At 43.9% G+C, this 23,705-nt stretch overlaps 2 protein-coding genes across 3 annotated transcripts in view; one reads left to right on the top strand and one right to left on the bottom strand.

Annotated features, from left to right (window-relative positions):
• Positions 1 to 12,361, top strand: part of boc (BOC cell adhesion associated, oncogene regulated) — a 27,103-nt gene extending 14,742 nt beyond the window's left edge. The window contains exons 4-18 of the mRNA XM_030122842.1: positions 3,447 to 3,593; positions 4,084 to 4,227; positions 4,649 to 4,942; positions 6,316 to 6,588; positions 6,669 to 6,937; positions 7,031 to 7,196; positions 7,321 to 7,389; positions 7,674 to 7,883; positions 8,244 to 8,419; positions 8,553 to 8,775; positions 10,225 to 10,410; positions 10,504 to 10,715; positions 10,801 to 10,889; positions 11,030 to 11,175; positions 11,643 to 12,361. Of these exons, the coding sequence (XP_029978702.1) occupies positions 3,447 to 3,593; positions 4,084 to 4,227; positions 4,649 to 4,942; positions 6,316 to 6,588; positions 6,669 to 6,937; positions 7,031 to 7,196; positions 7,321 to 7,389; positions 7,674 to 7,883; positions 8,244 to 8,419; positions 8,553 to 8,775; positions 10,225 to 10,410; positions 10,504 to 10,715; positions 10,801 to 10,889; positions 11,030 to 11,175; positions 11,643 to 11,806 (2,768 nt within the window). The 3' untranslated portion in view covers positions 11,807 to 12,361. The remainder of the gene's footprint in view (positions 1 to 3,446; positions 3,594 to 4,083; positions 4,228 to 4,648; positions 4,943 to 6,315; positions 6,589 to 6,668; positions 6,938 to 7,030; positions 7,197 to 7,320; positions 7,390 to 7,673; positions 7,884 to 8,243; positions 8,420 to 8,552; positions 8,776 to 10,224; positions 10,411 to 10,503; positions 10,716 to 10,800; positions 10,890 to 11,029; positions 11,176 to 11,642) is intronic.
• Positions 12,362 to 13,037: 676 nt separating this feature from the next.
• Positions 13,038 to 22,836, bottom strand: usf3 (upstream transcription factor family member 3). 2 transcript variants are annotated; one of them, XM_030122840.1, is made up of 7 exons: positions 22,728 to 22,836; positions 22,593 to 22,624; positions 22,398 to 22,480; positions 22,168 to 22,264; positions 21,713 to 21,996; positions 17,057 to 21,325; positions 13,038 to 15,408 (listed from the first exon to the last, which is right to left on the bottom strand). In XM_030122840.1, the coding sequence occupies exons 1-7, from the start codon at positions 22,769 to 22,771 to the stop codon at positions 13,591 to 13,593; spliced, it is 6,627 nt and encodes a 2,208-aa protein (XP_029978700.1). In that variant the 5' UTR covers positions 22,772 to 22,836; the 3' UTR covers positions 13,038 to 13,590. The 2 variants fall into 2 exon arrangements, with proteins under 2 accessions (XP_029978700.1, XP_029978699.1); XM_030122839.1 differs by having other exon boundaries at positions 17,057 to 21,996.
• Positions 22,837 to 23,705: the final 869 nt, after the last annotated feature.

Genomic DNA, 23,705 nt, shown 5'->3' with positions numbered 1-23,705 from the left:
TATATATAATTAAACTACATTTACTAAACAAATGTTGGTCATTACAAAGGAGTTATGTGAAGTGTTTTCCTTTTGGAAAAAGCAGAATATGACTTTGCTTTTCTGTGGTCAGTCTATTGTTTCTGATCTCCATGCTTATTTTTGTGGTTGCAACTTAGAATCAAACCATTCCTTGTCCTAACTCAGCTTTATTGTCCAATTGTTAGAAAAGTAATAAATTGTAATCAACGATAAGCAACATTAATTTGATGCAGTAATCCAAATAGTTACATTACCTCTAGCTAGTCATCTGTAAACGATTAAATTTCTAGAGTAACATTGTTCCCACCACTATGATAATGATAATGACTGCAGATATCTGCACATATTCAGTATCCTTTGACAGAAACAGCTCCATTTATGCAGTGTCAAGTTAAAGTGAATTATTCTCGATTCTGACATTTTTAGTGCAGTGTGAGTCTGAGTGTGTGGTGTTACATTTGATATGCATCATGGGACTGAGAGGGGGGCCTGGAGCTGTGTAACCTGAGCCAGAGGAATGGAGGGAGACCCAGGGGCCGCAGCCGGTCAGAGGACTGAGAGGGGACGAGGACTCAGTCTGGGGGCCCCCTGCTTCCATCGGCCCCTCTGCTCCCCATAACACCGCATTCCTCTCCACGGGGCCCGACAGCAGGGCTCATCAGAAATTATGGCCCTGTAATTGAGTAGAGGGCTGTTTTTGCTGCAAACTGGGGGGGGTGTTGGGGTGTTGTGTATGAGGAGTCGAACTGATATCCTGACCAGAATGCAGCATTAAGTCAGAAATAAGCCTCTGTTAACTGTACCTATTGTTTTGTTGGAGGTGATGTATGAGGCTTCCATAGCTCATGAAACAGGAGGTGTTTTAGGCCAGTTGAGACAAGATCCTTCCACAAGATGAGATGTCACATTCTCCGTCTCCTTGAAGCCCTACATAACCCCACAGACACATACACTGTTTCTTCCTTTGCACATTTTTCACTCCTCACCCTGTCACTTTCTCTCCCTTCCCACCTTTCATTATCTCTTGACTTTCTCCTCGCTTTTGTTATCTTCTCTCTCTCTCTAATGTTTTCATTTTTTCCTCTCATTTCTGCAGGGTGATATTATGTCAAGCTGTGATTATGAGAGCGAGTGGAACATGTACAAAGGCATTAAAAGTTATTGATAGCTCCAATAGTGGATGAAACTTGTAGAGATAACCACATGTGGAGCCAGACTGCTTGCCCCGCCTCCTGCTCTCTAAAAAAAAAAAAAAAAAATTCTCTAATTTAATAACGGTCTCTTCATGGCCACCCTCAAACTGCCTAAGGAATTGCTCCACAGGGAGTGTGTGCGTGCCTGCTTTTCCATGTGAGCTCTTAGTTGTACGCATGTTTTTTGTGATCAGCATACGTCGGTCCCAGACTCGCAAGAATCTGTTCTTCTTTGGCAAAACTTAAAAGCTCCTTGCTTGAATTCTTGTGCAGACAGCCCCCCTCCCTTGTGCTACGGAAAACAGAGACATTTATCTGCACAATGTGAACTCACAACACGTTGCATAAACTTGTTATAATTCAGATACACATGCACAAACACACACACACACACACAGGCCTCCTACTGCTACACATAAAGATGATGAATGCACTGTCTCTCTAGAAATATTTAAGTCTGCTTTGCCAAGGAGCACTGGTGCGGTAGGTCTGCTTCAATTTATGAATACCATCAATCCTCTTTCCTGCTTCTCACACGGGGCTGCAGGAATACACACATATACACACTGAACTTAGACGTGCACGCTCATAGACGTGCACGCACACCTGAGAGGCACCCATGTGGGGCTGTTCCTGTGAAGAATGCGTGGTGGTAGGGTGGAGAATGGGGTTAAAAGGTGTAACTGGAGGAATGTAGCAGAAGGAGGAAGGTGGAATGGGAAGATGTGAGGGGAGCGGGCGGGTGGAAGTGGTTGTGGTGGTGGAGGGGTGGCTGTAAAAACAACACCTGATTGATTTAGCAAATGGAGCGCCACACGGTCGCTCTTTCCTCACTAACACACAACACATACCACTTAGCTCAACATGTCCTGGCTGGGATTCTCATCTTTCCGAATAAGAGCTGAAACGGTTGGGAATTGAATTGTGTGTGCCTGTGTGCGCGTATCCTTATTTCACCCATTAAAGCCCCCTCCCCAGGCACACAGATAGACTGATCCAAAGTATATGATCTTGCACAAAGTGTCATGTTTGTTCAGCTCTTAGAGTAAATCAGTGTGACATCCCTATCAGCAGATACCCCAGCTTTATCTCAACTTTGCTTATTGAATTAGAGCTGTATACAGAGTCTCACCAGCTGACTGTATATACCAGCAGCCTGGTCTTCTTGCCTGTTGCCAAAGAGAGTCTCCTGTCCAAGAAAAACACACCAGTTATAGCACCTCTGGAAAGAATGGAGAGAGGTGGTATTTGTTAAGAATAAATCAACAAAGGCTGGTTAGACGTTTAATTACCTTCTTGCAGAAGTTTTATTTACCTTTCATTTCACTGCTGGACTCCTTCATGACAAATTTCTGCAGTCATTTTGCTCCTTGCTTTCCCCCTCCTTTCCTTCAGTTGCTCCATTTAATTTTCCCCTCTGCTTTGAATCCATAAAATGGCAGCGCCTTCCCCCCAGCCAAGCTTTTTGTAGGTTTTTGTTTTGTTCCAGCTTCTTAAGAGCACAATTTTGCCATTTCCCCTTAAACTAAACTGGATATCTTTCTCTGAAACTCTATAGGGCAGACACCTCTCACCTTTGACCCCACGGCCAGGCCTTGGGGCTGCCCAGGCAGGGGTTTAGGAGGTCAGGGGTCAGATGAGTGTCTGTGCTGTGCAGACTGTGTGTCTGCAGGACACAGTTGCAGCACATGGCCCCAGTAATCCCATTCCACATTTCCCACAGAATCTGAACCGGCTCCAGTCTCAGTGTAATGTCTGACTGGATTAATGACGCCTACTTCAATGTTACATACACCACTTTTAGGCTTTGTGAAATGACTAAAATTGCAAAATTAGCTTCAAACGGAGCAAATGTTTCAAGCCAAAGTGTCCCGTGAAATTCCTATGTGTTACTCAGATCGTGTTAAGACAAGCAGTGGGAAAGAAATTACAAAATGGAGGTAGAAAATAAAGGGAGAGTGAATCGGAGAAGTAGTGGGAATGTGGTTGTACTACAATAAGGACAGGCTCATATGAAAAACTCCCAATATGGAAGCAGTATAGTTATTATAGAGTTTGTTATTACTCAGAATATGAGCTCCATTGTGGTTTTCTATGACTAAATCTGAGGAGTGACTGTATACATGTGCAGTTAGATATGATTTACACAGTGTATTAAGATGATGAAAGAATGGGGAACTGTGTTGCGGCAATATGACAGAGCTGACTTTTCCCTGATCTTGTGTTTTTCAGAGCTGCGGGACTTCGAGCCTGATGACCAGCAGGAGATCGAGGTCGATGAAGGCAACACGGCTGTTATTGAATGTCACCTCCCGGAAAGCCAGCCCAAGGCTCAGGTCCGCTACAGTGTCAAACAGGAATGGTTGGAGACGTCCAAAGGTAACACAGCGGAGTCAGTCCCATAGTTATTTGTTCATCAGGATCTCCCATCATTCACTGTCTCTCCCTACTTTCCTCTTTATTCCCATACTGTCTTGATAATTTACCGGAATGCTGTAATCCTGCTATCAGACCCATCATAAAACTAGTGATAAGGGTATTATCTTGAGAATGTTGAAACATGGGAATGCAGTTGTTTATTTTTCAAACTATTTACTTCTAAGTTGCCTGGAAGAAAAGAAAAGCTCCAGTGGTTTGTGGCTGGTATGCTGATGATGCCTGCGAGCTGTAGGTACTGATATCTGCAGCTTATCTCTGAGGAAATGAATACCACATTGACAGGCATTCAGTGAGCGTTCCCTCTCAGACTCTATGCTGCCACCATGTGGTCACAACTGGAAGTGCGAATGGTGTTTTACTGTGGAAACTTAGGTTTTCTGTGGTTCTTTTTATCTGGAAGTTAGGTCTCAACATCTGGTTTATCCTGCAGGGAACTACCTCATCATGCCATCAGGGAACCTGCAGATAGCCAACGCCACGCAGGAGGATGAGGGGCCGTACAAGTGTGCTGCTTATAACCCCATCACTCAGGAGGTCAAAACCTCCACTTCTGCGGACCGCCTACGCATCCGACGTGAGTCATCATCTCTGAATTTATAATGCCTGGAATTTATTTGTTATTCTAAGCAAAACATATTTTAATACGTGATAATAAAGTCAAAAAGTTAAGATATCAGCCAATAAGTATCAGCTTGAGGAAAAGTCGAGCTGTAAATGAAGGCACATGTGCTACACACATGGTTCACATCTGCCAATTAAGTGACTTCTATTGTTTGATCCTGCCTCGACACGTTTAGTCACAGGTGTTGATGTTCAGATTTTACACATTTTGCATCTTCAAAGTCACGTTTTACATTGCAATTAAAAACCTACCTCTTGGAGACAAAATCTAATCCAAACAGGCACTCGAGTACTTTAAGTAAATGCACATTCTATGAAGATCCACTAACTTTTTGGAAGTTTTCATTGAATGACTGTCTTCATCTTCTTTCCAGGTTCCACATCAGAAGCAGCTCGGATTATTTACCCGCCGGCGTCTCGTTCCATCATGGTGACGAAAGGCCAGCGGCTGGTGCTGGAGTGTGTTGCCAGTGGCATCCCTACGCCGCAGGTCACATGGGCAAAAGATGGGCAGGACCTACGTTCCCATAACAACACACGCTTCCTGCTCAGCAACCTGCTGATCGATGCAGTGGGCGAAGGTGACTCTGGGACGTACATCTGCCGAGCTGACAACGGCATCAGCTCGGCCGGCTCTGCTACGGTGCTTTATGACGTACAAGTGTTCGGTAAGTGAAATGAAGGGAAGGTGGGGTTTTGCATGTTGTGTTTCTGCTTGTGTGTTCAAACTTTCCTTGTTTATGTTGTATTTTTAATCAACTTTAAGATCTAAACTGATTAGTTAAATGCACATTCCCCTAAAGACTTTTCATAGTGAATGGAGTCTACACCGATTTTTTTTTTTTTTTTTTTTTTTTTTTATGAGTGGAGTTTTGTCTGTGTCATGGATTTAATAATTAGGCCGACTCCTGTTTGGCGGACAGAGAAGACAGGGGCTTGTATGTGTGCATGCACTCGTGTGTGAGAAGCATGTAAGACTGGGTGGTGTTGTGTAAGACAGTTTGTGGAGACAGGGCTCTCTTTTCTGTAGCGGGACTTGATTGAATGTGTCTAGGTTATGGATGACTGTTTTTACAGTGATTTTCTGAGTGTGTGTATGTGTGTGTATACGCGCGTGCATGTGTGTGTTGTGGGCTCGTCTTTCTGCAGCTGGCTCTAATTAAAGCCAGAGAGCTGCAGTAGCTGTAATGAGTTCTGTCTTTCCCTGATTCACAAGCAGCCAACCATCAACTAGCTGGCCTGGCCTGGCCTGCCTGGCTCTCCACACCCCCTCTGTCATACAGCCTCTGCACACACACATGCTCATGCACATGACATTGTTGAAATGGAAACTTATTGTCAGTTAATCAACAGTTTTAAAAAGGTAATTGTTCAAATGGTTTATTAAACAAAAATGGCAAACATTAACCAATTCCAGCTTATGACATGTGAGCATTCAAAGCATATTTCATTGGTTTATGTGATTGTAAATTGAATATTTGGGTGTTTTGAACTGGTAGTCAGACATAACAAATATTTGAAAAATATCCCTTCATTTACATTTTACAGATGAAATGATCAAAAACATAATAGTACAATAAAATGGCCTGTTTTCTGTCTTTTTAACTTTTAAAAAACCCTGCTGTGGACAGATGTTGTAAATTAGTGTTTTGCTACAAATACAAAAAAAACAGTACATTTGATGCCTGTACATGACTGTTCAAATGCTGTTATGTCCATATCAAATAAAACAAACTAATGCAGCTCTGGAGTGTGCATACCTCTGCCAAATCCTCAAACTCATGCAAAACTCATATGAAACAAAATCGAGTTTCTTTTTTTGTACGCATTTGCTTCATATTGTCCACCAATGTTCATAAAAGTCTTTGCCCGAACAAACCTGAGTGATCACTTATGTCTTTGGTGATGATAAAACATTTCACACAAGTAGAAAAAAATTAAGCAGTTTACTTCACAAAAACATCCTAACTGTTAAGCTGATGGTCTGAATTTTCTTGGTGCCTTACTTTCTGTCTCTTACCAGCTGTTGTTTCTCTTGCAGAGCCTCCTCAGGTGACTGTGGAGCTGCAGCAGCAGGAGGTCATGTATGGAGAGACGGTGCGTTTCACCTGCCAGGCAAGGGGTAAACCCACCCCCTCAGTGATGTGGCTCCACAACGCCCAGCCCCTCGCCCCGTCTCCTCGCCACCGCTTGACCTCCCGTATGCTTCGTGTCTTCAACGTGGGGCCTCAGGATGACGGACTGTACCAATGCATGGCTGAGAACGGGGTGGGCAGCTCGCAGGCCTCGGCGCGTCTCATCACAGTCTCAACCGGTAAGTCTGCTGGTTTGGAAATATCCAATTAAATGCATCCTCTCTATCAAACATAGACTAAACCATTTCTGTCTTTCCAGGGATTCCGTCCAGGGGTAAACTACCCTCCATCTTTCGGCCACTCAGCCCAGACAAGGTGCTGAGAGAGCAGCCCCCTGTGAGGCCTGGAGCCACGGGGGCCATGTTGCCTCTGGACTGCTCTGAGCTCCCGGGACAGATCCTGCCCGCAGAAGCCCCCATCATACTTAGTCAGCCACGTACAGGCAAGGCTGACTACTACGAACTCACCTGGAGGCCTCGGCATGAGAGAGGAGCTCCAGTGTTGGAGTATATGGTTAAATACAGAAAGGTAAGCACAAGGGCCCTCTATCCATTCATAGTGTATGGATATAATACACATCTTTTAGCTCATACTCATACTGAAATGACATCTTTCTCCAAGGTGGGGGACCCTCTTGCAGAGTGGACCTCCAGCAGTATCTCAGGTTCTCTTCATAAACTGACCCTGGCTAAGCTGCAACCAGACAGTCTGTATGAGGTGGAGATGGCTGCCAAGAACTGTGCCGGATTGGGACAACCCGCAATGATGACCTTCAGGACTGGGAAAGGTAAAATAAATCACTAATCTTATTATTTTTCCTCATGCAGGCTCATCAGTGATTTTTTTTTTTTTTTAACACATCTGTTTCTTTACAAATTGACCCTAAACTTATTATGTTATTATGTGTTTAGGTCGTAAAGGTCTCGGAGGGCAAAATGATCCACCGAAAACCCCCGCTGTTCCTTCACCAAGCCTTTCTCGTAAGCATCTTCTACTTCACTGTGATTCCCTTTTATTTAAAGATACTAACTCATAACAATCTCTTCTACAATAACTCCAAGTTGATGTTTTGCTCCTAACCACTTTCCTTTTGACTAACACGGACTCTTTCAATCTCTTTCTCTATTGTCACTGAAGGATGAGCTCTCAGTAAGTGCAGATGTGCGTTGTTATAAATTATTGGTTTCCGAAGGAGTTAAACTAAAGTTATCTGTGCATTTGTTTGCTCTGTCCTCCATCTGACACCATTCCTTCTTGCCCACAGCTCCCGAGGCTCCTGACAAGCCCACAGTTTCCACGGCAACAGAGACTTCAGCATATGTGACTTGGATTCCGCGTGGTAACCGTGGCTTTCCCATCCAGTCATTTCGGGTAGAGTATAAGAAGGTGAGGAAGGCGGGAGAGGACTGGGTGACAGCAGTGGAAAACATCCCTCCATCGCGGCTCTCTGTGGAGATCACTGGTCTGGAGAAAGGTCAGCCTCCCATTCAGCACGAGCCACAACTTCACACGCACTTCAGCAGTTTTATTGTTTATTCTGACTTGGATGAGTTGGGGGAGTAGTAGAATGTAGTCCCATATAATTACAATGACGATGTCCTGCATATTTACATTCCCACGGCCCGTAAATTCATCAGCGTAATGAGTGTTGTTACAGTCATTTCTGTAATTACAGCCATCAATCAAATCCCATAACGGACTGCAATCAACATTGCATTTGCTTTGAAAAAGAAAACATAAAGTAATCTTAAAACAAACATCATTAGTCAACACACAATAAAGAGCTTCATTCTAGATAGAGACAAATTACTAATGACTGTCCTTCTTCGTGTAGGTACGTCATATAAGTTTCGTGTGGTGGCGGTGAATGTGATTGGTTCCAGTCCTCCCAGTGCCCCCTCAAAAGCATACACAGTGGTTGGTGGACGTACTCATGAACGCCCTGTTGATGGACCTTACATCACCTACAATGAGGCCATCAATGAGACGACTATCATTCTAAAATGGACAGTAAGTGACTACAAAAAAAAAAAAAAAAGCACGACATGCTACTTAAAAACATGTTTGCAATGTTTGTAATGCAATAACTTTGGTCTTTCAAGTTCCGATGTGATGCCAACATGTAATTTATTTGTGTCTACAGTACACCCCTGTAAACAACACGCCCATCTATGGTTTCTATATCCACTACCGGCCGACAGACAGTGATAATGATAGTGACTACAAGAAGGATGTGGTGGAAGGAGACAGATACTGGCATTCAATCACTGACCTGCAGCCTGAAACCTCTTACGACATCAAGATGCAGAGCTTCAATGAGAAGGGAGAGAGCGAATTCGGCAATGTCGTAATCATGGAAACTAAAGGTGAGGTCATTTTAAAGTAAAATTGGCTTCCATATGTAGAATCAAACTTAAAGCTGTTTTTCCGCCTAAAATACCTGCAAGTTTCAGTCGCTAAGCCAGTCCCAGGAAGAAAACTGTAAAATGTTCCTTTAGACTGTTGGTGGTCGGTTACAACTGTGATCTAAAGACACATGAAGACAAAATGAGCTTGTTTTTTTCCAATACCTTGAGAGTAAATGGTTAGTAAATCTTGGATTTTTTTTTGTCAGTCCATCACTCAGATACTTTTCTTTGTATCTCACAGGTGAAGCACAATGAATAACTATGTGTGTGTATGTTAATGGTTTGGTAACTTTAGGATATGGGGGAATTTGGGGAATATCTATAAATAGATTGTTAAAAATGGTGGCTTAAAGGGAGTGACTGTCAGAAATTCCCCCAAATCCTAAAGTTGCCAAACCATTAGCATGCACTGTCCCTTAAACAGGGATTCTCTGGGATAAAGTCAAGTCCTAGTTCCTGAGGAAATATGGTTTTACTAGCGTGTTGACCCGTAAAACATCTGACTGAAGGGACTGAAGTTAGTAAAAGTGTCGTTCCTGTTTTTAACTTCATTTCCCATCATGCTACTGCGCTTCTGGTCAACTGAGCAATGTGATTGTAAGGCTATTGTATTCCAAAATGACTAATATCTCCCAAAATATTGATCCTATTAACTTGCCGAGATATTTAATGTGGAGATGGGACTGTTCCTCAACTGTAGGTACCAAATTGGTCATTTTAAAAAAATCTCAATTTCTTAGAACTGTGCAGATACACACACAAACACACGCTCTGAGACCTTCCAGTATTATGATATATGTTGCATTTCCACTATGTTGTACTGGCTCGACTCGACTTGGCCTTTTTGCGTTTCCATTACGGAAAAGGACCTGGAATCTGGTACCCGGTACTAGTTTTTTGGTATCACCTCCGCCAAGGTTCCAAGCGATACTAAACTGTGACGTATAAACACTGCAGACTGCAGATTGGTCAGACAGTTATCTCTGTGACCCGCCGTTTTACAAAAAACAGATGTGGAAGTTGACAGTAAATATGGCGGTACAATAATCCACATGATGACAGCCCAAAACTACATCATGGTCGGTCGAGGAGATTCAGTCTTTGGTGGCCGACGTAAAACTTCAGACGAGACAACACGCAACAAGCGAGTTTTCAGCAACTCTCTGAGCAGATGACACAGAAATAACGCACCGTATCGCCATGACGTCCAGGTACTGCAAAGTCAGTAGTATCCTTTAATGGAAAATGGTCTCCAGGAATACCGAATCGAGCCGAGCAAGGTCGAGCTGGTTCCACGTAGTGGAAACGCTACAATAGACGTTAATTTAACTTGGATGGACACACAACTAAAGCAAGCATCTGAGTGGTCTGAATATTTTTTCTGCATTTTGTCTCCTTCATCCTCAGCCTCTCCCAATGCCCACCGGCCAGCTCCATCAGATACCCCTGTCCACCCAAGGAGGGACACCAACGTACTGGTGCCTCGGCCTGGCGATCTGCCCTACCTCATAGTTGGTATCGTCTTGGGAACATTTGTCTTCATCATTGTTGCCTTCATTCCCTTCTGCTTGTGGAGGGCTTGGGCCAAACAGAGTGAGTGCTGCTGACAATTCCTAAAATGTTCAGGAATAAATCTTTGCAGCCATGTGTGTTTTTAATCTGGTTCTCTTTTTGGGCTCATTTCAGAGCAAACGTCTGACCCCTGTTTCCCTGCTGTGGCCACACCCGTGTCTTCGTGCCAGTACACCATGGTTCCCCTGCATGGACTTGCTCTGGTCGGCCAGTGCCCGCTGGACGCCCACATGGCCACTCCACATGGTGTTTACCCTGCTAATGGAGAATACACTCCGAATGGCAAACCCCATCATGCTACACACTGTTTACCAGGACTGCAGCAGGTAAAACACCATTCACACAGGCTCATAACATATTTATCACGCTCAGTAGGTGCTGTTTTTAATAAATTCTATTCTCTTTTTGCAGGAGGAAGTTGACTGTGATATGGAGTGTGACACATTGTTGCCACAGTCAGTGTCAAATGGACACCTACCTGTTTATCACTGCTCCACGAGGTACGTTTACATGTGAAGCTATTACATAAACTGACATTAGCAGATAATTCTTATAAGGAGGGAGCAGAATCTAATGATGAAATGGAGTTTGTTGCTGTAAAAAATGACTTTTGACTGGATATTTCTCTCGTCTTCCTCAGCAGTCCTGACCCACAGCGCTGTTGCCCCGCTGACGACTCCACTCTCCAGCTCCTCAGCTCATCACATCAGCCAATCACTTCACAGGATTTAGAAGATAACAGCACCTTCTCTGGTGGGAACAAAACTGGGGATGGCGCCTTTAAAAGTATGTGTGGATTCTTCAAGATTTACTAATTTAAAAAAAAAAAAAAAAGTTCACTCTCTTCACTCCCTGGCTTGGACTGATATTTGACTTTGACACAGTACATTTTATATCATTAACCTCTTACACCAGGGGCAGCCATCTGTGCTAAGCTAACGCTATGCAGATCCAACAGTACTAGTATTATTTCTTTACAACTAAAAGTCACTGAAAAAATAAAGGTTGCATTATGAGGTGATGATTAGTAATTTTGTCTTGCTTTGCTGTTTTCTGATCATAACTTGGTTTTACGTGAATGAACCTTCTGATATCAGCTGTTCCATTAAAATGATTCTAACTAGAAACATGTCCCAGGGTTTAATAAGTTATGGGGAAATTCTCATCAGACTTGAAATGACAACATAACTTGAGCACTTGCATAAAGTCAGCCTTTACTTATCTGATCATGTCTTGTCCATTTATTTCTGCAGAAACAGCGTCCTTTCCACTTCTGTCTCTAGAAGATGAAGGGATATTCATCACATCATCAACAGCTACAACACCACAATCCCAAGATACGATACAGGAAGTGAACATCCTTCCAAATGAAGCGTCCCTTGAGGATGAGGGGACGGCCAACACAACAGATGCATAATAGACTGTTAAACAGAAAAAAACAAGAGAAAATATTTATTTTTGTATCACAGATATTTATATATTTATGTTTTGTACATAAATGTTTATTGTACTGTATATATGGCTATTTTCATATTGAAAAAAGACTCTTATTCAGACATCCTGTTCAGTATGTCATGGACAAAGGGAGTGCCGTGTTGTGATGCTGGACTCTATCTGCATTTCTCATGAGATGATGTTCTTTATGTGAAGACCAGTCAGGGCCTCTCAGTTCAGCACTTCATATGTAGACGCTCCTCACTCCTCATGCCATTCCTTTAAAGCATCCTCCCTTCTGAATATTTGGACCTTAGGTACTTGGCTTTATGTACACCACAAAGGGACCGTTCAAAAAAAAAAAGTGATGCTGTAATTATGAGATGCTTCACTACAGTTTATGTCTGTTGCTTTATCATGTTTTCAAGTTACAACTGCCCGTCTGTCATTTTGTATAGTGGTAACACAAATGTATTATGCATTGTTCATCATTAACATACTATTAACAAGTGTATGCAGCATAAATCATTCTGTTTCAGTAGTGTACAAGTGATTATATATTGTATAGTTATTTATTTTTGTTATTTTAAAAATCACTGAATGGGAGAGATTCTGGAAAATATCTTTTACTCAGTCAATGATAAGCTGAACTTTATACTAGACTGCAACCATTTGTTTACTCATTTGCTGGTTACCAAATGACTGCCAGGTGAGGGAGTTGTGACATGTGTGTCACTGTTATTTTTCCCTCACAGGTTAGTGCATTAAGTATTAGTCTTGGCCAGAGACATCTGCAATCAAAATGAAGGAGATCCTGAATCTACTCTCCCCTTTTAAGTGGAGCCACTCTGTGGCAACACATGCTGGAGCACTATTGCATGTAAATAAAAGCTTATGAAAGTGACTTGGGTCTTTGGTACAGCTTTTATGTCTCCTAACAGTTTTTGTGTTGATTACAGTCTGAGCTTCCCCTAAAAAAAACCTCATCTTGACATGTAACATGATTGCATGTTATTTTCCATGTTGTGCTTTGTCAGTGAAAACAGATAATTAAGATTTCTTACTAAAGATGTGGTAGTTTTAATCTCCATTGTTCCTCCCACAGCTGGACTTTTCCAAGAGCTAAGAGATGGAAAATGTTAGTTGGGTTTTAGTGCCATCTAGTGGGACATTCGGTCAAGTATCAAAAACTTAAGTCTAGTCGGCAACAGTTACAAAGGTTTCCTTATAAACTTTATTAATCAATTCTGTATTTACAAATACATACATAATCTAACAATTCTGATATGAAACACTTGTATTTACAAAATAGCTCTGGGAAAAAAGCCAATTCTGTACATTACAACCTGATAAGTTAGTAAATTACAACAGTAGGTAAATGTGCAGAAAGTTTTCTAATATACAATACAGTAAATTCAAGTACTAAGTCTAAATGTAATTTTGTTGAACTTTGAAGGACCACTCCTCCCAGTCTGCTCAAAAACAAGATTAAATATATTACAAATTATCATTTTTAACATACATGAGCTCATGGAAACAAGTCAGTCTCTGAACATCTTCAATGAAAATTGTGTGAACATGTAAACAATGAAAATCACCACCAGGCAGGTATGGGCGTTTCATTTCAGCATAGAAATGTTCATCAGATGCATCATCTTCACTGACTGAACTTGAAGATTTAAAAGACAAAATAGAAAGAAGAAAGCTGAAATACTAACATCAGAGTAGAAGTCCCCCATGTCACTAAAAATGCAGCAGGAACACTCCTCAAACAGCTGAGCTGCCATCATGGCCCAGAATGTGGCTGATGTTGTGGGCGGGCCGATTTGGCTGCTTGCCAGAGTCAGCAGATGAGGTGTTTGACAGAGAAAGCAGGGGAGACATAGGCATGGCTGAGCCATCGGTGGGCATTCCTGTGGCGATCTCAGGGAACAGGGAGGTGAGGCTGAAGTTGGATATATGAGGGGTGATTCCAGATGAATTGGTGATTGGCATAGGGGGCATATCTGGGAGCAAGGGGAAGCTGGCCTGGCCAAAACCTACAGGACGAGGAGGCGAGAGGATAGAGCCAAAGCGGTTGTTAAGTGGAGGAGCGCTGCCCTTGTCTGCACTTGGGCTGGTAAACATTTGGTTGGGGAAATACTGAAGGGTGACATCACTGGGAAGGCTGGGATGAGCAGCTGGAGAATAGGAAGGATAGAATGAGGGGAGAGTATTCTGGGGTTCCACAGGCAAAAGGGACGGTGTACGGGAGGCATTCGGCTGGCTGACAGGAGGGATGAAGGTGGAGTTGGCGTTGATGGGAGGTGGCGGATTCATCCCTCCCTCTGGGATAAATGGAAAGCCAAAGTTCTGTGTTAGGTGTTGGTCAGGGACCAAGTTGTTGTCACTAGGAACCTGAGCGCCGTCTGCCATAAAACGAACAATTGTGCTGCGCCGTGCCTCTCCTCCAGACTGCGGCCTGCCCAGCAGAACGCCTCCGCCAGACGGCAGAGGCAGATGGCCCTCAGCCTCAAATGGGTTACTTGGTCTTAGAGTACCTGACCGAGGTCGGTCTCCAGGTCTCAGCTTGGTGGTCTGAGTGTCCCGGGCGATGTGCCTAGAGTGCTGGCTGACAGCAGTGGGAGGTCTGGAGGGGGCAGAGGAGCGACCAGGCTCAGAGCTGCTGTGTGGGGTGGGAGGATGGGGGAGACCTGCTCGCACACCCGGGCCTCCATGCATATTACTGTTGACCTGAGAAATATGTCCCTTGTTGCCTTCTCCAAGACGCATTGTGGGGGCCTTCTGAGTCTGGGGCACACTGGGGCTGGAGGCCTTGGCTTGAATATCTCCTGAAGAGCTTCCAGTGATACAGCTGTACTCCATGCTGACTGGGGGACAACACTGTACTGTGCGTTGGTGGTTACTCTGCTCAGGAAGGTGAGGGGACAAAAGGCTTTGCATGAAACTCTGGTGACAACCTTCCTGCTCCCGGGGCAGTGCCTGTCCCACCTGTACCCCCTGTGAACCAGGATGAGCTCCAGTGTAGCCACCACGGTTCCTGCCATCTGATGGTGGGCCTACACTCATTCTAAACCCTCCAGGCTGCTGTCCCTGAGGTCCCCTTTGGGAGGACGGCACTGATTTAGGGGCCATGTCACTCCCACGAGATACCTGGGCCTCAAACCCACTAAGTTGATGTGCTCCACCGCCGCCACCCATGGCCTTAAATGGTGGACATTCAGAGACCCGCTGAACATCAGCAGACCCTGGATGGTCTGATGGTAGACGGGTTTGTGGATTGTGTCCAATGTTGCCTTTCCCCCGTGAGGTGTCCAGGTAGCCCCGCAGGTCTGGCTGCTCCTGTGTGGCTCCACGTCCAGGCTGGAGGTGGAGACCCATACGCTGCTGCTGTTCACCACTAGTGGAGCTTTTACCAATGAGCGCCTCAGCAGAGTAGTTGGAAACACGGTGACGTTCTTGTCGTGATGGAGCACAGGCCAAGTCAGATGACCTGGATACAGGATTACTGGGAGGAGAGATGAGCTGCTGCTCTAGGGTCCTAGAGTTCATCATCCTCTGCATAGCATTATGGTCCTGACCAGGCTGGCAAATACAGAGAAATCAGAATGTTATTTAAAACTCAACTGTAATATATTATCAATAAATCAATATGCACTTTTAATTGTATTGTTATACATCAACAGTATCAACGGTGACAGCAATAGTCAAAGCCCTGGCAGAGAGTAAAACTATCCAAAAGCATGAATGGGTGCTTTAGAGGTCTGCTTCCAGCTTGTACTTATTTATAAGCGCACTTTTCACTTCTGTCATTTATACATCTGCACAATTTAAAATACTAACAAATGGCCAGACAAGAGTCAGATTTACGATAATCTTATTACTTGGAAACATTTTCAACCTCAGATTCTCATTCTTCTGTCAGTCACTCCACATAATTGTGGTTAGGGGGGCAGAGCTGTCTTTTTTGCTCCAAGGCTGAAGCCAGAAAAAAAGCCCACAGACAAGCATTTTGTTTAGTTTTAAGGACTTTTGCTGTGGTTTTGTTGGGGGGTGGGAAATGGGGGGTAGGGTGAACTGCTACAGCTAGATTTATATAAAGGGAACACCATTTGCACCAAGTGTTAAAATATCAGCATAGCAATGTGTGTGTACAAGTTTTTCTTTTTTTTTTAACCCCTTGACTGTATTCACAGCAATACTCCATGCAATGAGTATTTTTCATATTTCATGACCATGTAATCACTGAGGTCATAAGTAGCAGTAAATCATTTAACTAGATACTAAAAAACAATGAGACAAGGCATTACAAATGTTAAGATGAGGACAGCCAACATATATACTTTACATAATGAATGAACATTTACAATATCTGGTCTTTTTGTTGATTAGTTGGCTTAACAATTACTTCTTTAGTAATTATAACAATTAATCTATTTTACATACTTTAGAAAGGTTTCAAGTTAAATTAAAGTCTTTTTAAGACCTCATTAAAATTGTTAGGAATATAATTTATGACCTATTTCATATTTAAACAGATTTTTGGTGATGCTATGTTCAGTGGTGACAGTGACATGTTGATAGAGCTGCACCAATTAGTCGTTCACTATTAAACTACTCAACCATTTAAAAATCAATGATCTAAGTAACTTTCTAAGATAAAGAAATTCAAAATTCTCTCATTATAGTTTCTTATAAAGTTTGAATTAAGTTTTTTGTGGTTTCTTTCTTCCACTGTGACAGACAACTGAATATCCTCAGGAAACAAAACATTTGAGGACATTTTTTCATCATTTGACATTTTATAGACATTTGATCAATTAAATTGGGAAAATAAACAGATTAACTGACAATAATCACTTATTGATTGCAACCCTTCTTGTGGTGTTACAGTTTTTCAGATTTCCTGTGCAGCTCTACTTGCTTCATAACTAAAGTTTCTAACTTCAATGTTTTCTTTCAAAACGTGAAGTGGGTTTTCAGCATGCCTTGACCAAGCACAAAACCAATCAAGTTTTACAAACTTTCAGTTTCATACTTAAGTCATTTTAAGACACTTCATTTAATAATATTGAGAATATTGAATGTTTGACTTTTCAGGGCCCACAGAAATCCTGATTTAGTATTAGTTTTCTCTACAGATAAAATGATGCAACTAACATTCGTGACATGGAAGACAGAATTTGTTTTCATAATCTAGTTCTTGAAAATAACAATACATCTCTAAGATTACCTTAAGGTGCTCCTGCTGGGCCAAGTGGCTGCTGTGATGAGGCCTGGGCCCTGCACCCTGAGCCTCACAGCTCTTCTCTTGGTGTCTAAAGTGCTGTTGTTGCTGCTGGATCTGCTGCTGTAGATGCTGCTGGTGTCTGGAGTGGGAGCTCTGCTGCTGCTGTTGTAACTGCTGCTGCTGTTGGTGTTGTTGATGCTGTGTCTGGGCCTGTTGTTGGTGTGTCTGCTGTTGATGCTGCTGGGGATGAGACTGTTGGTGTTGTGTGGGCTGTTGATGCTGTTGTGACTGTTGGTGGGACTGCTGTGGATGCTGCTGGGCCTGCTGCTGTTGCTGTGTGTGCTGCTGATGTTGCGTCTGTTGTTGATGTGAGTGCTGCTGTACTCCAGATTTTTCCAGGTGATGCTGCTGCTGCTTTTGTTGTAGGCCAGCAGGAGAACCAGTTTGACTGCCTCTGACAAGCCCCCGCTTCTTCTGGACATGCTGCTGCTCTTGCTGCTGTTGAAGCGCCCTCTGGTGTAGTGAGTGGCGCTGTGCCGGGTCTGGTTGTGTCAGGTGGTGTTGTAAATGGTAAAGATGGTGTCTTTGTTGCTCTTGTTGCTGCTGCTTCATGTAAAGGTTTCCTCCTAGGTGTGGGCTTGGTTGGGCTGCAGAATGTTGTGGATGACCTTGTGGCAGATGGAGTACCCCTGGCTGGTTCTGCTCAGGGGGTCCTTGAGGAGGGCAGTGGCCATCTGTGGGCCTGACTATAGGGCTCATAAAAGAATTTGTCGAAAAGAGGGGGCCACCACCTTCAGAATTAATCCTCGTCATGACGGCAGAGGATGTGGGTGGTAGTGGTCCCACCATCAGCTGGCTGTGGTCGGGTGCTTTTGCATCCATATGGCTGACAGCAGTAGCTGACTGGGGACAAGGTTTGGGTCTTTTCCCAGAGTTTAGTATTACGTCCTCCTGAGCTTGCCGCTTTGAGATGATCTTCACCTGTCTCTCACCCACTCCCACTCCTGCCTGTGCTCTCATTAATGCAGTCTTTAATGGGGTGTACTCACTGAGCTGTCCTGAGCCAGAACAGGGTGAAAGGGCATTATTTGATGGTTGAGATAAGTGGGCTGAAGTACCTACAGGTGAGGGTACTGAGCCCTGTTGTCCAGTCAGATTTGGAGAGCCTGGGTATGGCTGCTGGCTGTTGTTGGGCCTGATCAAGTTGTTCACACTAAGGCTTACTACTGTACCGCTCTGTGATGAGTTTTGAGACTGTGCCTGGGGCAAAGACTGAGGTTGGGAATATGAGATATTTTGAGGTTGCCGGCTTCCACTCTGTCCACTGACAGATCCCTCCCCCACGTGTCCTCTGACAGAGACCTGAACTGCAGGTTTTGCTGTACCCAAGGGCTTAGTCACTTTTGCCTGCTGTCCATTTGAGCCCCTTTCTTTACTAGTAGATACTGAAGGGGTCTTTGTGGGCTCCCATGTAGCTGCGGTGGGGTTTGCAGAAGCATTGTTATCCCCAGAGCATCCTCCACTCCTTCTCCCAGGACTGTCCTGTTCTAACATAGCCAAGGCCAGCATCTCTGCCTGCTCAGATGTGAATGTAAATGTTCCAAAGGAGCCAGGTGAAGCACTAATATTGTGGCCCTGTGGAAGCATGGATGCCACAGAAAACCCTCTGCCTCCAGCACCAGTAGACATGGGAGAATCTGTCTGTCTGCTTGATGTCATAGAGTGCTCTATAGTTTGATCATCTAAGTTGGTATACACTTGCTGAGGAAGGGCAAAGTCCTTTCTAGAGGGAGTTTCAGAAGTGGCTACCACCAAGCCTGACTTGTCTGTAGCCGCAGCAGACTGTCTATCTTCTTGAACCTCCCTGTCTGTTCTGGCAGCCTGGTGGGGTTTGACTTCAGCACGATGGCAGGGGGAAGGACTAGGCATGTTTATGTCTGTCTGCTGTGTCAGACTTCTATCGGCAATCCTTTTTCTGACCTCTACATTTGTTGTAACACAGTGGGCTGCAGAGAAGGATGACACAGGTGCCACAGGTGTTGACACAGAGGAGGAAATGATGGACTGAGATTCTGGCTTGGCACAGGGCAGAGGGTCTTGGGTATCAGATCCATGGGAATGACATACTGCAGATGATTGTGTAGCTTTATTGGAAGACACTGAGGCAGTTCTTGTGCTACTGCTGGTGCAAGTAGGAGTAACACGTGCAACTGAAACAGTGTTAGAGGAATGCAGAGTGTCCATGCCACCCGCAGAATTTGATACCACAGCCTTGTTCTGTCCTGAAACAGCACTGGCTGAACTACTTTGTGTTGTGTTTGTTGTACTGGTGGTTTGCAGGTTTGCAGGATTAACCTCTGGAACTGAGATTTGGGTTACAGATGTGGTCTTACTAGAAACTAAAGCTTCTTTACTTTCGGTGACCACAGCAGCACAAACTGATGGTGTCTTGGCAGTTGCGGTTGTTACTGCTGTTGCCATACTGCCGGCATTAGTATTACTGAATATAACATCAGCCTGTGTCAAATTGGTAGAACTTTTGTTCTGTGGATTAGAATGACTAAACACAACTGGCTCATTTGATGAACTACACACAATAATTTTTGGTGTGCCTTGTGTAGAAGTAACATTTACTATAGTTTGACTGCAGTCCGTAGTTGTTACAGCTGTAGTACAAGAAGAGGGGATGTCTATGTCTTTTACTGTTGTAGACTGCAAAACTGTACAAAGTGTACCTTTAACTGTCTGACTTTCACTTACAGCAGTCATAGGTGTGGCTGAAATGGCAGCAGCAGGCTGCACTTCTTTCTTCTTGACTAATTTAGTCCTTTTAGCTGTTGCCCTCTTTGCATTCATACTTGTACGAAGCCTCCTTCCTGAAGGCTTACAGGCATTTAGTGCCAGCCCTGATTTGATTGATTTCAAACAAGGAGCTTGTAGCTGACTAACAGGTAAAGTAACGGTGTTTCCAGGAATGACTGCAGGAGCAGGAGGCTGTTGCTGCTTCTGTTGCACAATTGATGACGAAACAGGTAAAGGCTGACTATTGTTCTGGCTAGTAATGGTAAGAGGAATGCCCTGAGAGATGCTCTGGTTAAGACTACTGAGGGCCCCTAAACTGTTGAGGGCTATATTAGTAGTTGGTTCCTCAGTGGTGGTGGGCTGAACCAGCTGAAGTGTACTCTGTCCACTGTTTGAATTGGCCTTATCAGAGGTCTTCATGGGCTGCAGAGCAAACACCTGGCCATTCACAGTGATAGTCTGTGGGGTTTGAGGAACAGGTGGAGAAGTGGACACCTGGGTGACCTGCTGAAGATGATTCGTTTGAGACTGAATAGGACGTGGAAGAATGTGCACCAGCTGCTTTCCCCCAACGCTCTGTAAGGATGTGACAGAAGCTGAACTGCTGGTTGTGGGAATTTGAGTGGACACAGCAGGTACAGTAGGCACAGCAGTAGGCACCATGCCAACCTGCGGATTGGGAGGGGCAGGTGCTGATTGATTGGGCGCCTGGATGATCACAATATGCTGACATGGTGTCTGATTGGTTATTTCCTCTCTTACAACTGACTGCGTTGGACAGGCATTAGCCTGCTGCAGGATGACCACACTTGGATTGTTTGTGTTCTGTGGTGCTGTTGCACCTGATGCTGTTGCTCCAGCAGGTTTCACCTGCAGCACCTGCATGGTCTGAAGAAGAGGCAACACAGTAGCCTGTGGCTGTGGAACCAGTGCTGGTTGAGGGAGAGGCTGAGGTTGAGGGATGAGGGCTGTTGGTGGATGAGACACCAATGAGGCTGGCTGAATTACAGCAGACTGTGGCTGTGATACCACAGCAGGGTGGGCCATAACACCTGGCTGGGGCACTATGGCTGACTGGGAGAGAACGGCACATGGAGGTTGAGGGGCTAGGACAGACTGAGCCTGTGCCTGGTTCAGGATGGCTGGGCGTAGCTGTGGTGATCTTTGAAAGGACTGTGCTTGAATGTGGCCTGTTAAAGGTGCTTGTTGCACAGACACATGAGGTTGCATCTGTATTTGAATGGGCTGAACGGAGGGTTTGTTGCCTATGGGACACACAGCCAATTGCTGGACAGCCTGAGTGGTATTGTTGACCTCTGGAGTGGGGAGACTCTGACAGACTGGCTGCACTGTATTCCCTGCCATTTGCAAGGTTGTCCAGGTTGTCTGCGTGCTACCTGCTGCCTCAGATCTCAAAAGGGCTTGACTGTTGGGGACAGTAGTGTAAGTGACAGTCCTGATGGCAGTGTCCTGTGAAACCCAAGAGCAAACTTCTGAGGTTGCTGCTCTAGATGTAGTCTGGTTAAGGGTAGTGAGACTGGACACAGGAATTGCAGCACTTTCACTCAGGAGCTGTGACGCTGAAGTGGCAGCTATAGTGAGGGTTTGTACTGGGGCAGAGGGCTGAGGTTGCTGGGGCAGGGCTGCTGTAACTGTTGGGATTTGGAGCGTAATGTAAGACACAGAAGGTGGCAGATTGGGAGCTGCAGCTGGTGTCTCAACCACACATTGCTCTACCACTCTCAGGGCTGGTGTAGACTGTGGTGGTGGAACACTTGACCCAGGAAGAAGTGAAGGTGTAGGAGACGAGGTATTAACTTGTAGCAGAGCTCCATTAACCCTTAACCTAGCACTGACCTCTGATGGTGGTTGAAGAATTATTGTTTCAGAAGGCTGTTTCCCTGGGCTTGTTTCCTTCCCTGCAGGGCACATAACATTGCCATTGGAATAAACAATGATGCCCTTTTGGAGCTGGTGAGTGGGGGTCACCTTTGCCACCTTGGCACAGCGCTGTTTGCCCTTCCAGTGGATAGTTGGGTCTTCTAAGATGTTAATGTCATGGGCTTTGAGAAGCTCAATGTAGTGAGCACTCTCTTTTCTCAATTCCTCCAACTGATGCCGCAGGCGATGAATCTCTTCCGCTGCAAGGAGAAAAAGCATATTTTAAAAGTTGAATACATAACACAATACACAGTCTTCTTCAATAACTCCTCACACATGTAGTAACACTTGCATTAACACAAAGCATAATGAAATAACATAAAACATGCATGCAATGTTATTAAAAAAAAAGTGTGGGTACAAGTGCTCACCTTGGACTTTATCTCCTCCTTCAAGAAGCATTGTATCATTTTGTTTCTTCAATTCAGTGATGTAGCGAAAAGCCTGGTCCAAGATCATGTTTTTACTCTACAAATATAAAAATAACCAATATATTACAATATGCAACAAAAATGTTTAACAGACCACTGTCACTTGTAGATAAGTTAACATGATAATGTAATGCTTCTAAAGGAAAAAAGTAATTCCTGTCTCCCCTTACCTGTTTAAGTGCTTGGGAGCAGGGTAGAAGATTACCAATGCGGTTAATCCCAGCATTGATCTTCTCTTTTCTGTGTCTTTCAACTGTATAATAGAAGTTTTTTTTTATTTTTTATTTTTTTTTACAAAAATTTAATACTATATCAATTTCCAGGGTCATTGCTGTGTGAATAAGAGACATGGTTTATCAGTTTACCTGCATTGTGAGATTCTTTGTTTTTCTTCTTTCTATAAAAGATAGAATAACACGTTAACTCCAGAGAAAGGAATTAAATTAATTAGTTAGGGGTTAATAACTAGCTAATATATCAAATTGTTCTCAAATTCTTACTTAGGTTTTCGCCCAGGTGTCTGAGTTTCAGTCATCTCTGGCATCCTGTTTTAACAGCTGCCTGTAGCATAAGACGCCAGTCAACACATTTAAGAGCTGGACTTTAAATCCTTTACGAACTCGTCCTGTAGTGAAAACAGGAAAAATCCGAACAAAAAATACATTATGAATATGCACAATAACGCCAACAATAATTGTTGTACATTAACCAACAGTATTGTTAAAACTGCCCTACATTTGACAGTCGTGACTGATGCCAGTTAGTAAAGTAGCTAACGAAACCTTACTGAGCTACAGTGGGCTTCAGACCACTAGTTATATGCTAACAATTTGATTTAGATTTAACCTAGCTAACCCTAGTCACCTACACATTACAGCATGATAACAGTGTGATCATGAAGTCATACAAACAATCGTCTGTAGCGGTTTACGGTAATATACCTGTCGACAGTAAAACAAATGTTCAGATGAGTATTCGTCACTTAACAAGCCCAAACTAGCGACCTGAGCAATTACCTATTCAGCTAGCTTCCTTTTGATTAGCTCGCTGAGCTAGCTTAGCTTACCGTTACCGATACAAATGTTACGACAAAACACTGTTTGTTGCCCCGCGTCTCTACTGCTAAGAGGTATAAATGAAAGTTCGTTTCACTAACCTGTAGGCTCGGCATTTTAGAGACTGTCTGTCCCTGCAAGAAGTTTAACATTGGAGGCTAACCACTAGCATACATAGCTTTCAAGTCAACTCATCTCTCAAAACAATCTAGGTAGATCTAACCAAGTGTACAATAGGGAGGGTTCTGATGGCGCAACCAGCCAATAGCATTAAAGATACTGAAGATTTAAGCCAATCAGCATACACAAAGGGAGGCCCCACAGCGTCTTTTCAGCGAATGCACAGTCTCTTGTTTCGATGTAGTAAATTAATTATCAGGATACATGCAATATTATGAAAATTATTCATATTAACCATGGCAC

Source organism: Sphaeramia orbicularis, chromosome 20, assembly GCF_902148855.1.
Source record: "Sphaeramia orbicularis chromosome 20, fSphaOr1.1, whole genome shotgun sequence".
Classification (NCBI taxonomy): Eukaryota; Metazoa; Chordata; class Actinopteri; order Kurtiformes; family Apogonidae; genus Sphaeramia; species Sphaeramia orbicularis.
Note: the sequence above shows the minus strand (reverse complement) of the source record. Positions and strands in the feature narration are given on the sequence as shown.

What these genes read in the sequence shown, in the direction of transcription:
- usf3 (XM_030122839.1), bottom strand. Translation starts at nt 22,771, where the DNA reads ATGCCAGAGATGACTGAAACTCAGACACCTGGGCGAAAACCTAA. An exon ending in ACACCTGGGCGAAAACCTAA is followed by an intron (nt 22,625 to 22,727) that starts GTAAGAATTTGA and finishes TATCTTTTATAG; the next exon opens with AAAGAAGAAAAACAAAGAAT. An exon ending in CCCAGCAGGAGCACCTTAAG is followed by an intron (nt 15,409 to 17,056) that starts GTAATCTTAGAG and finishes TGTATTTGCCAG; the next exon opens with CCTGGTCAGGACCATAATGC.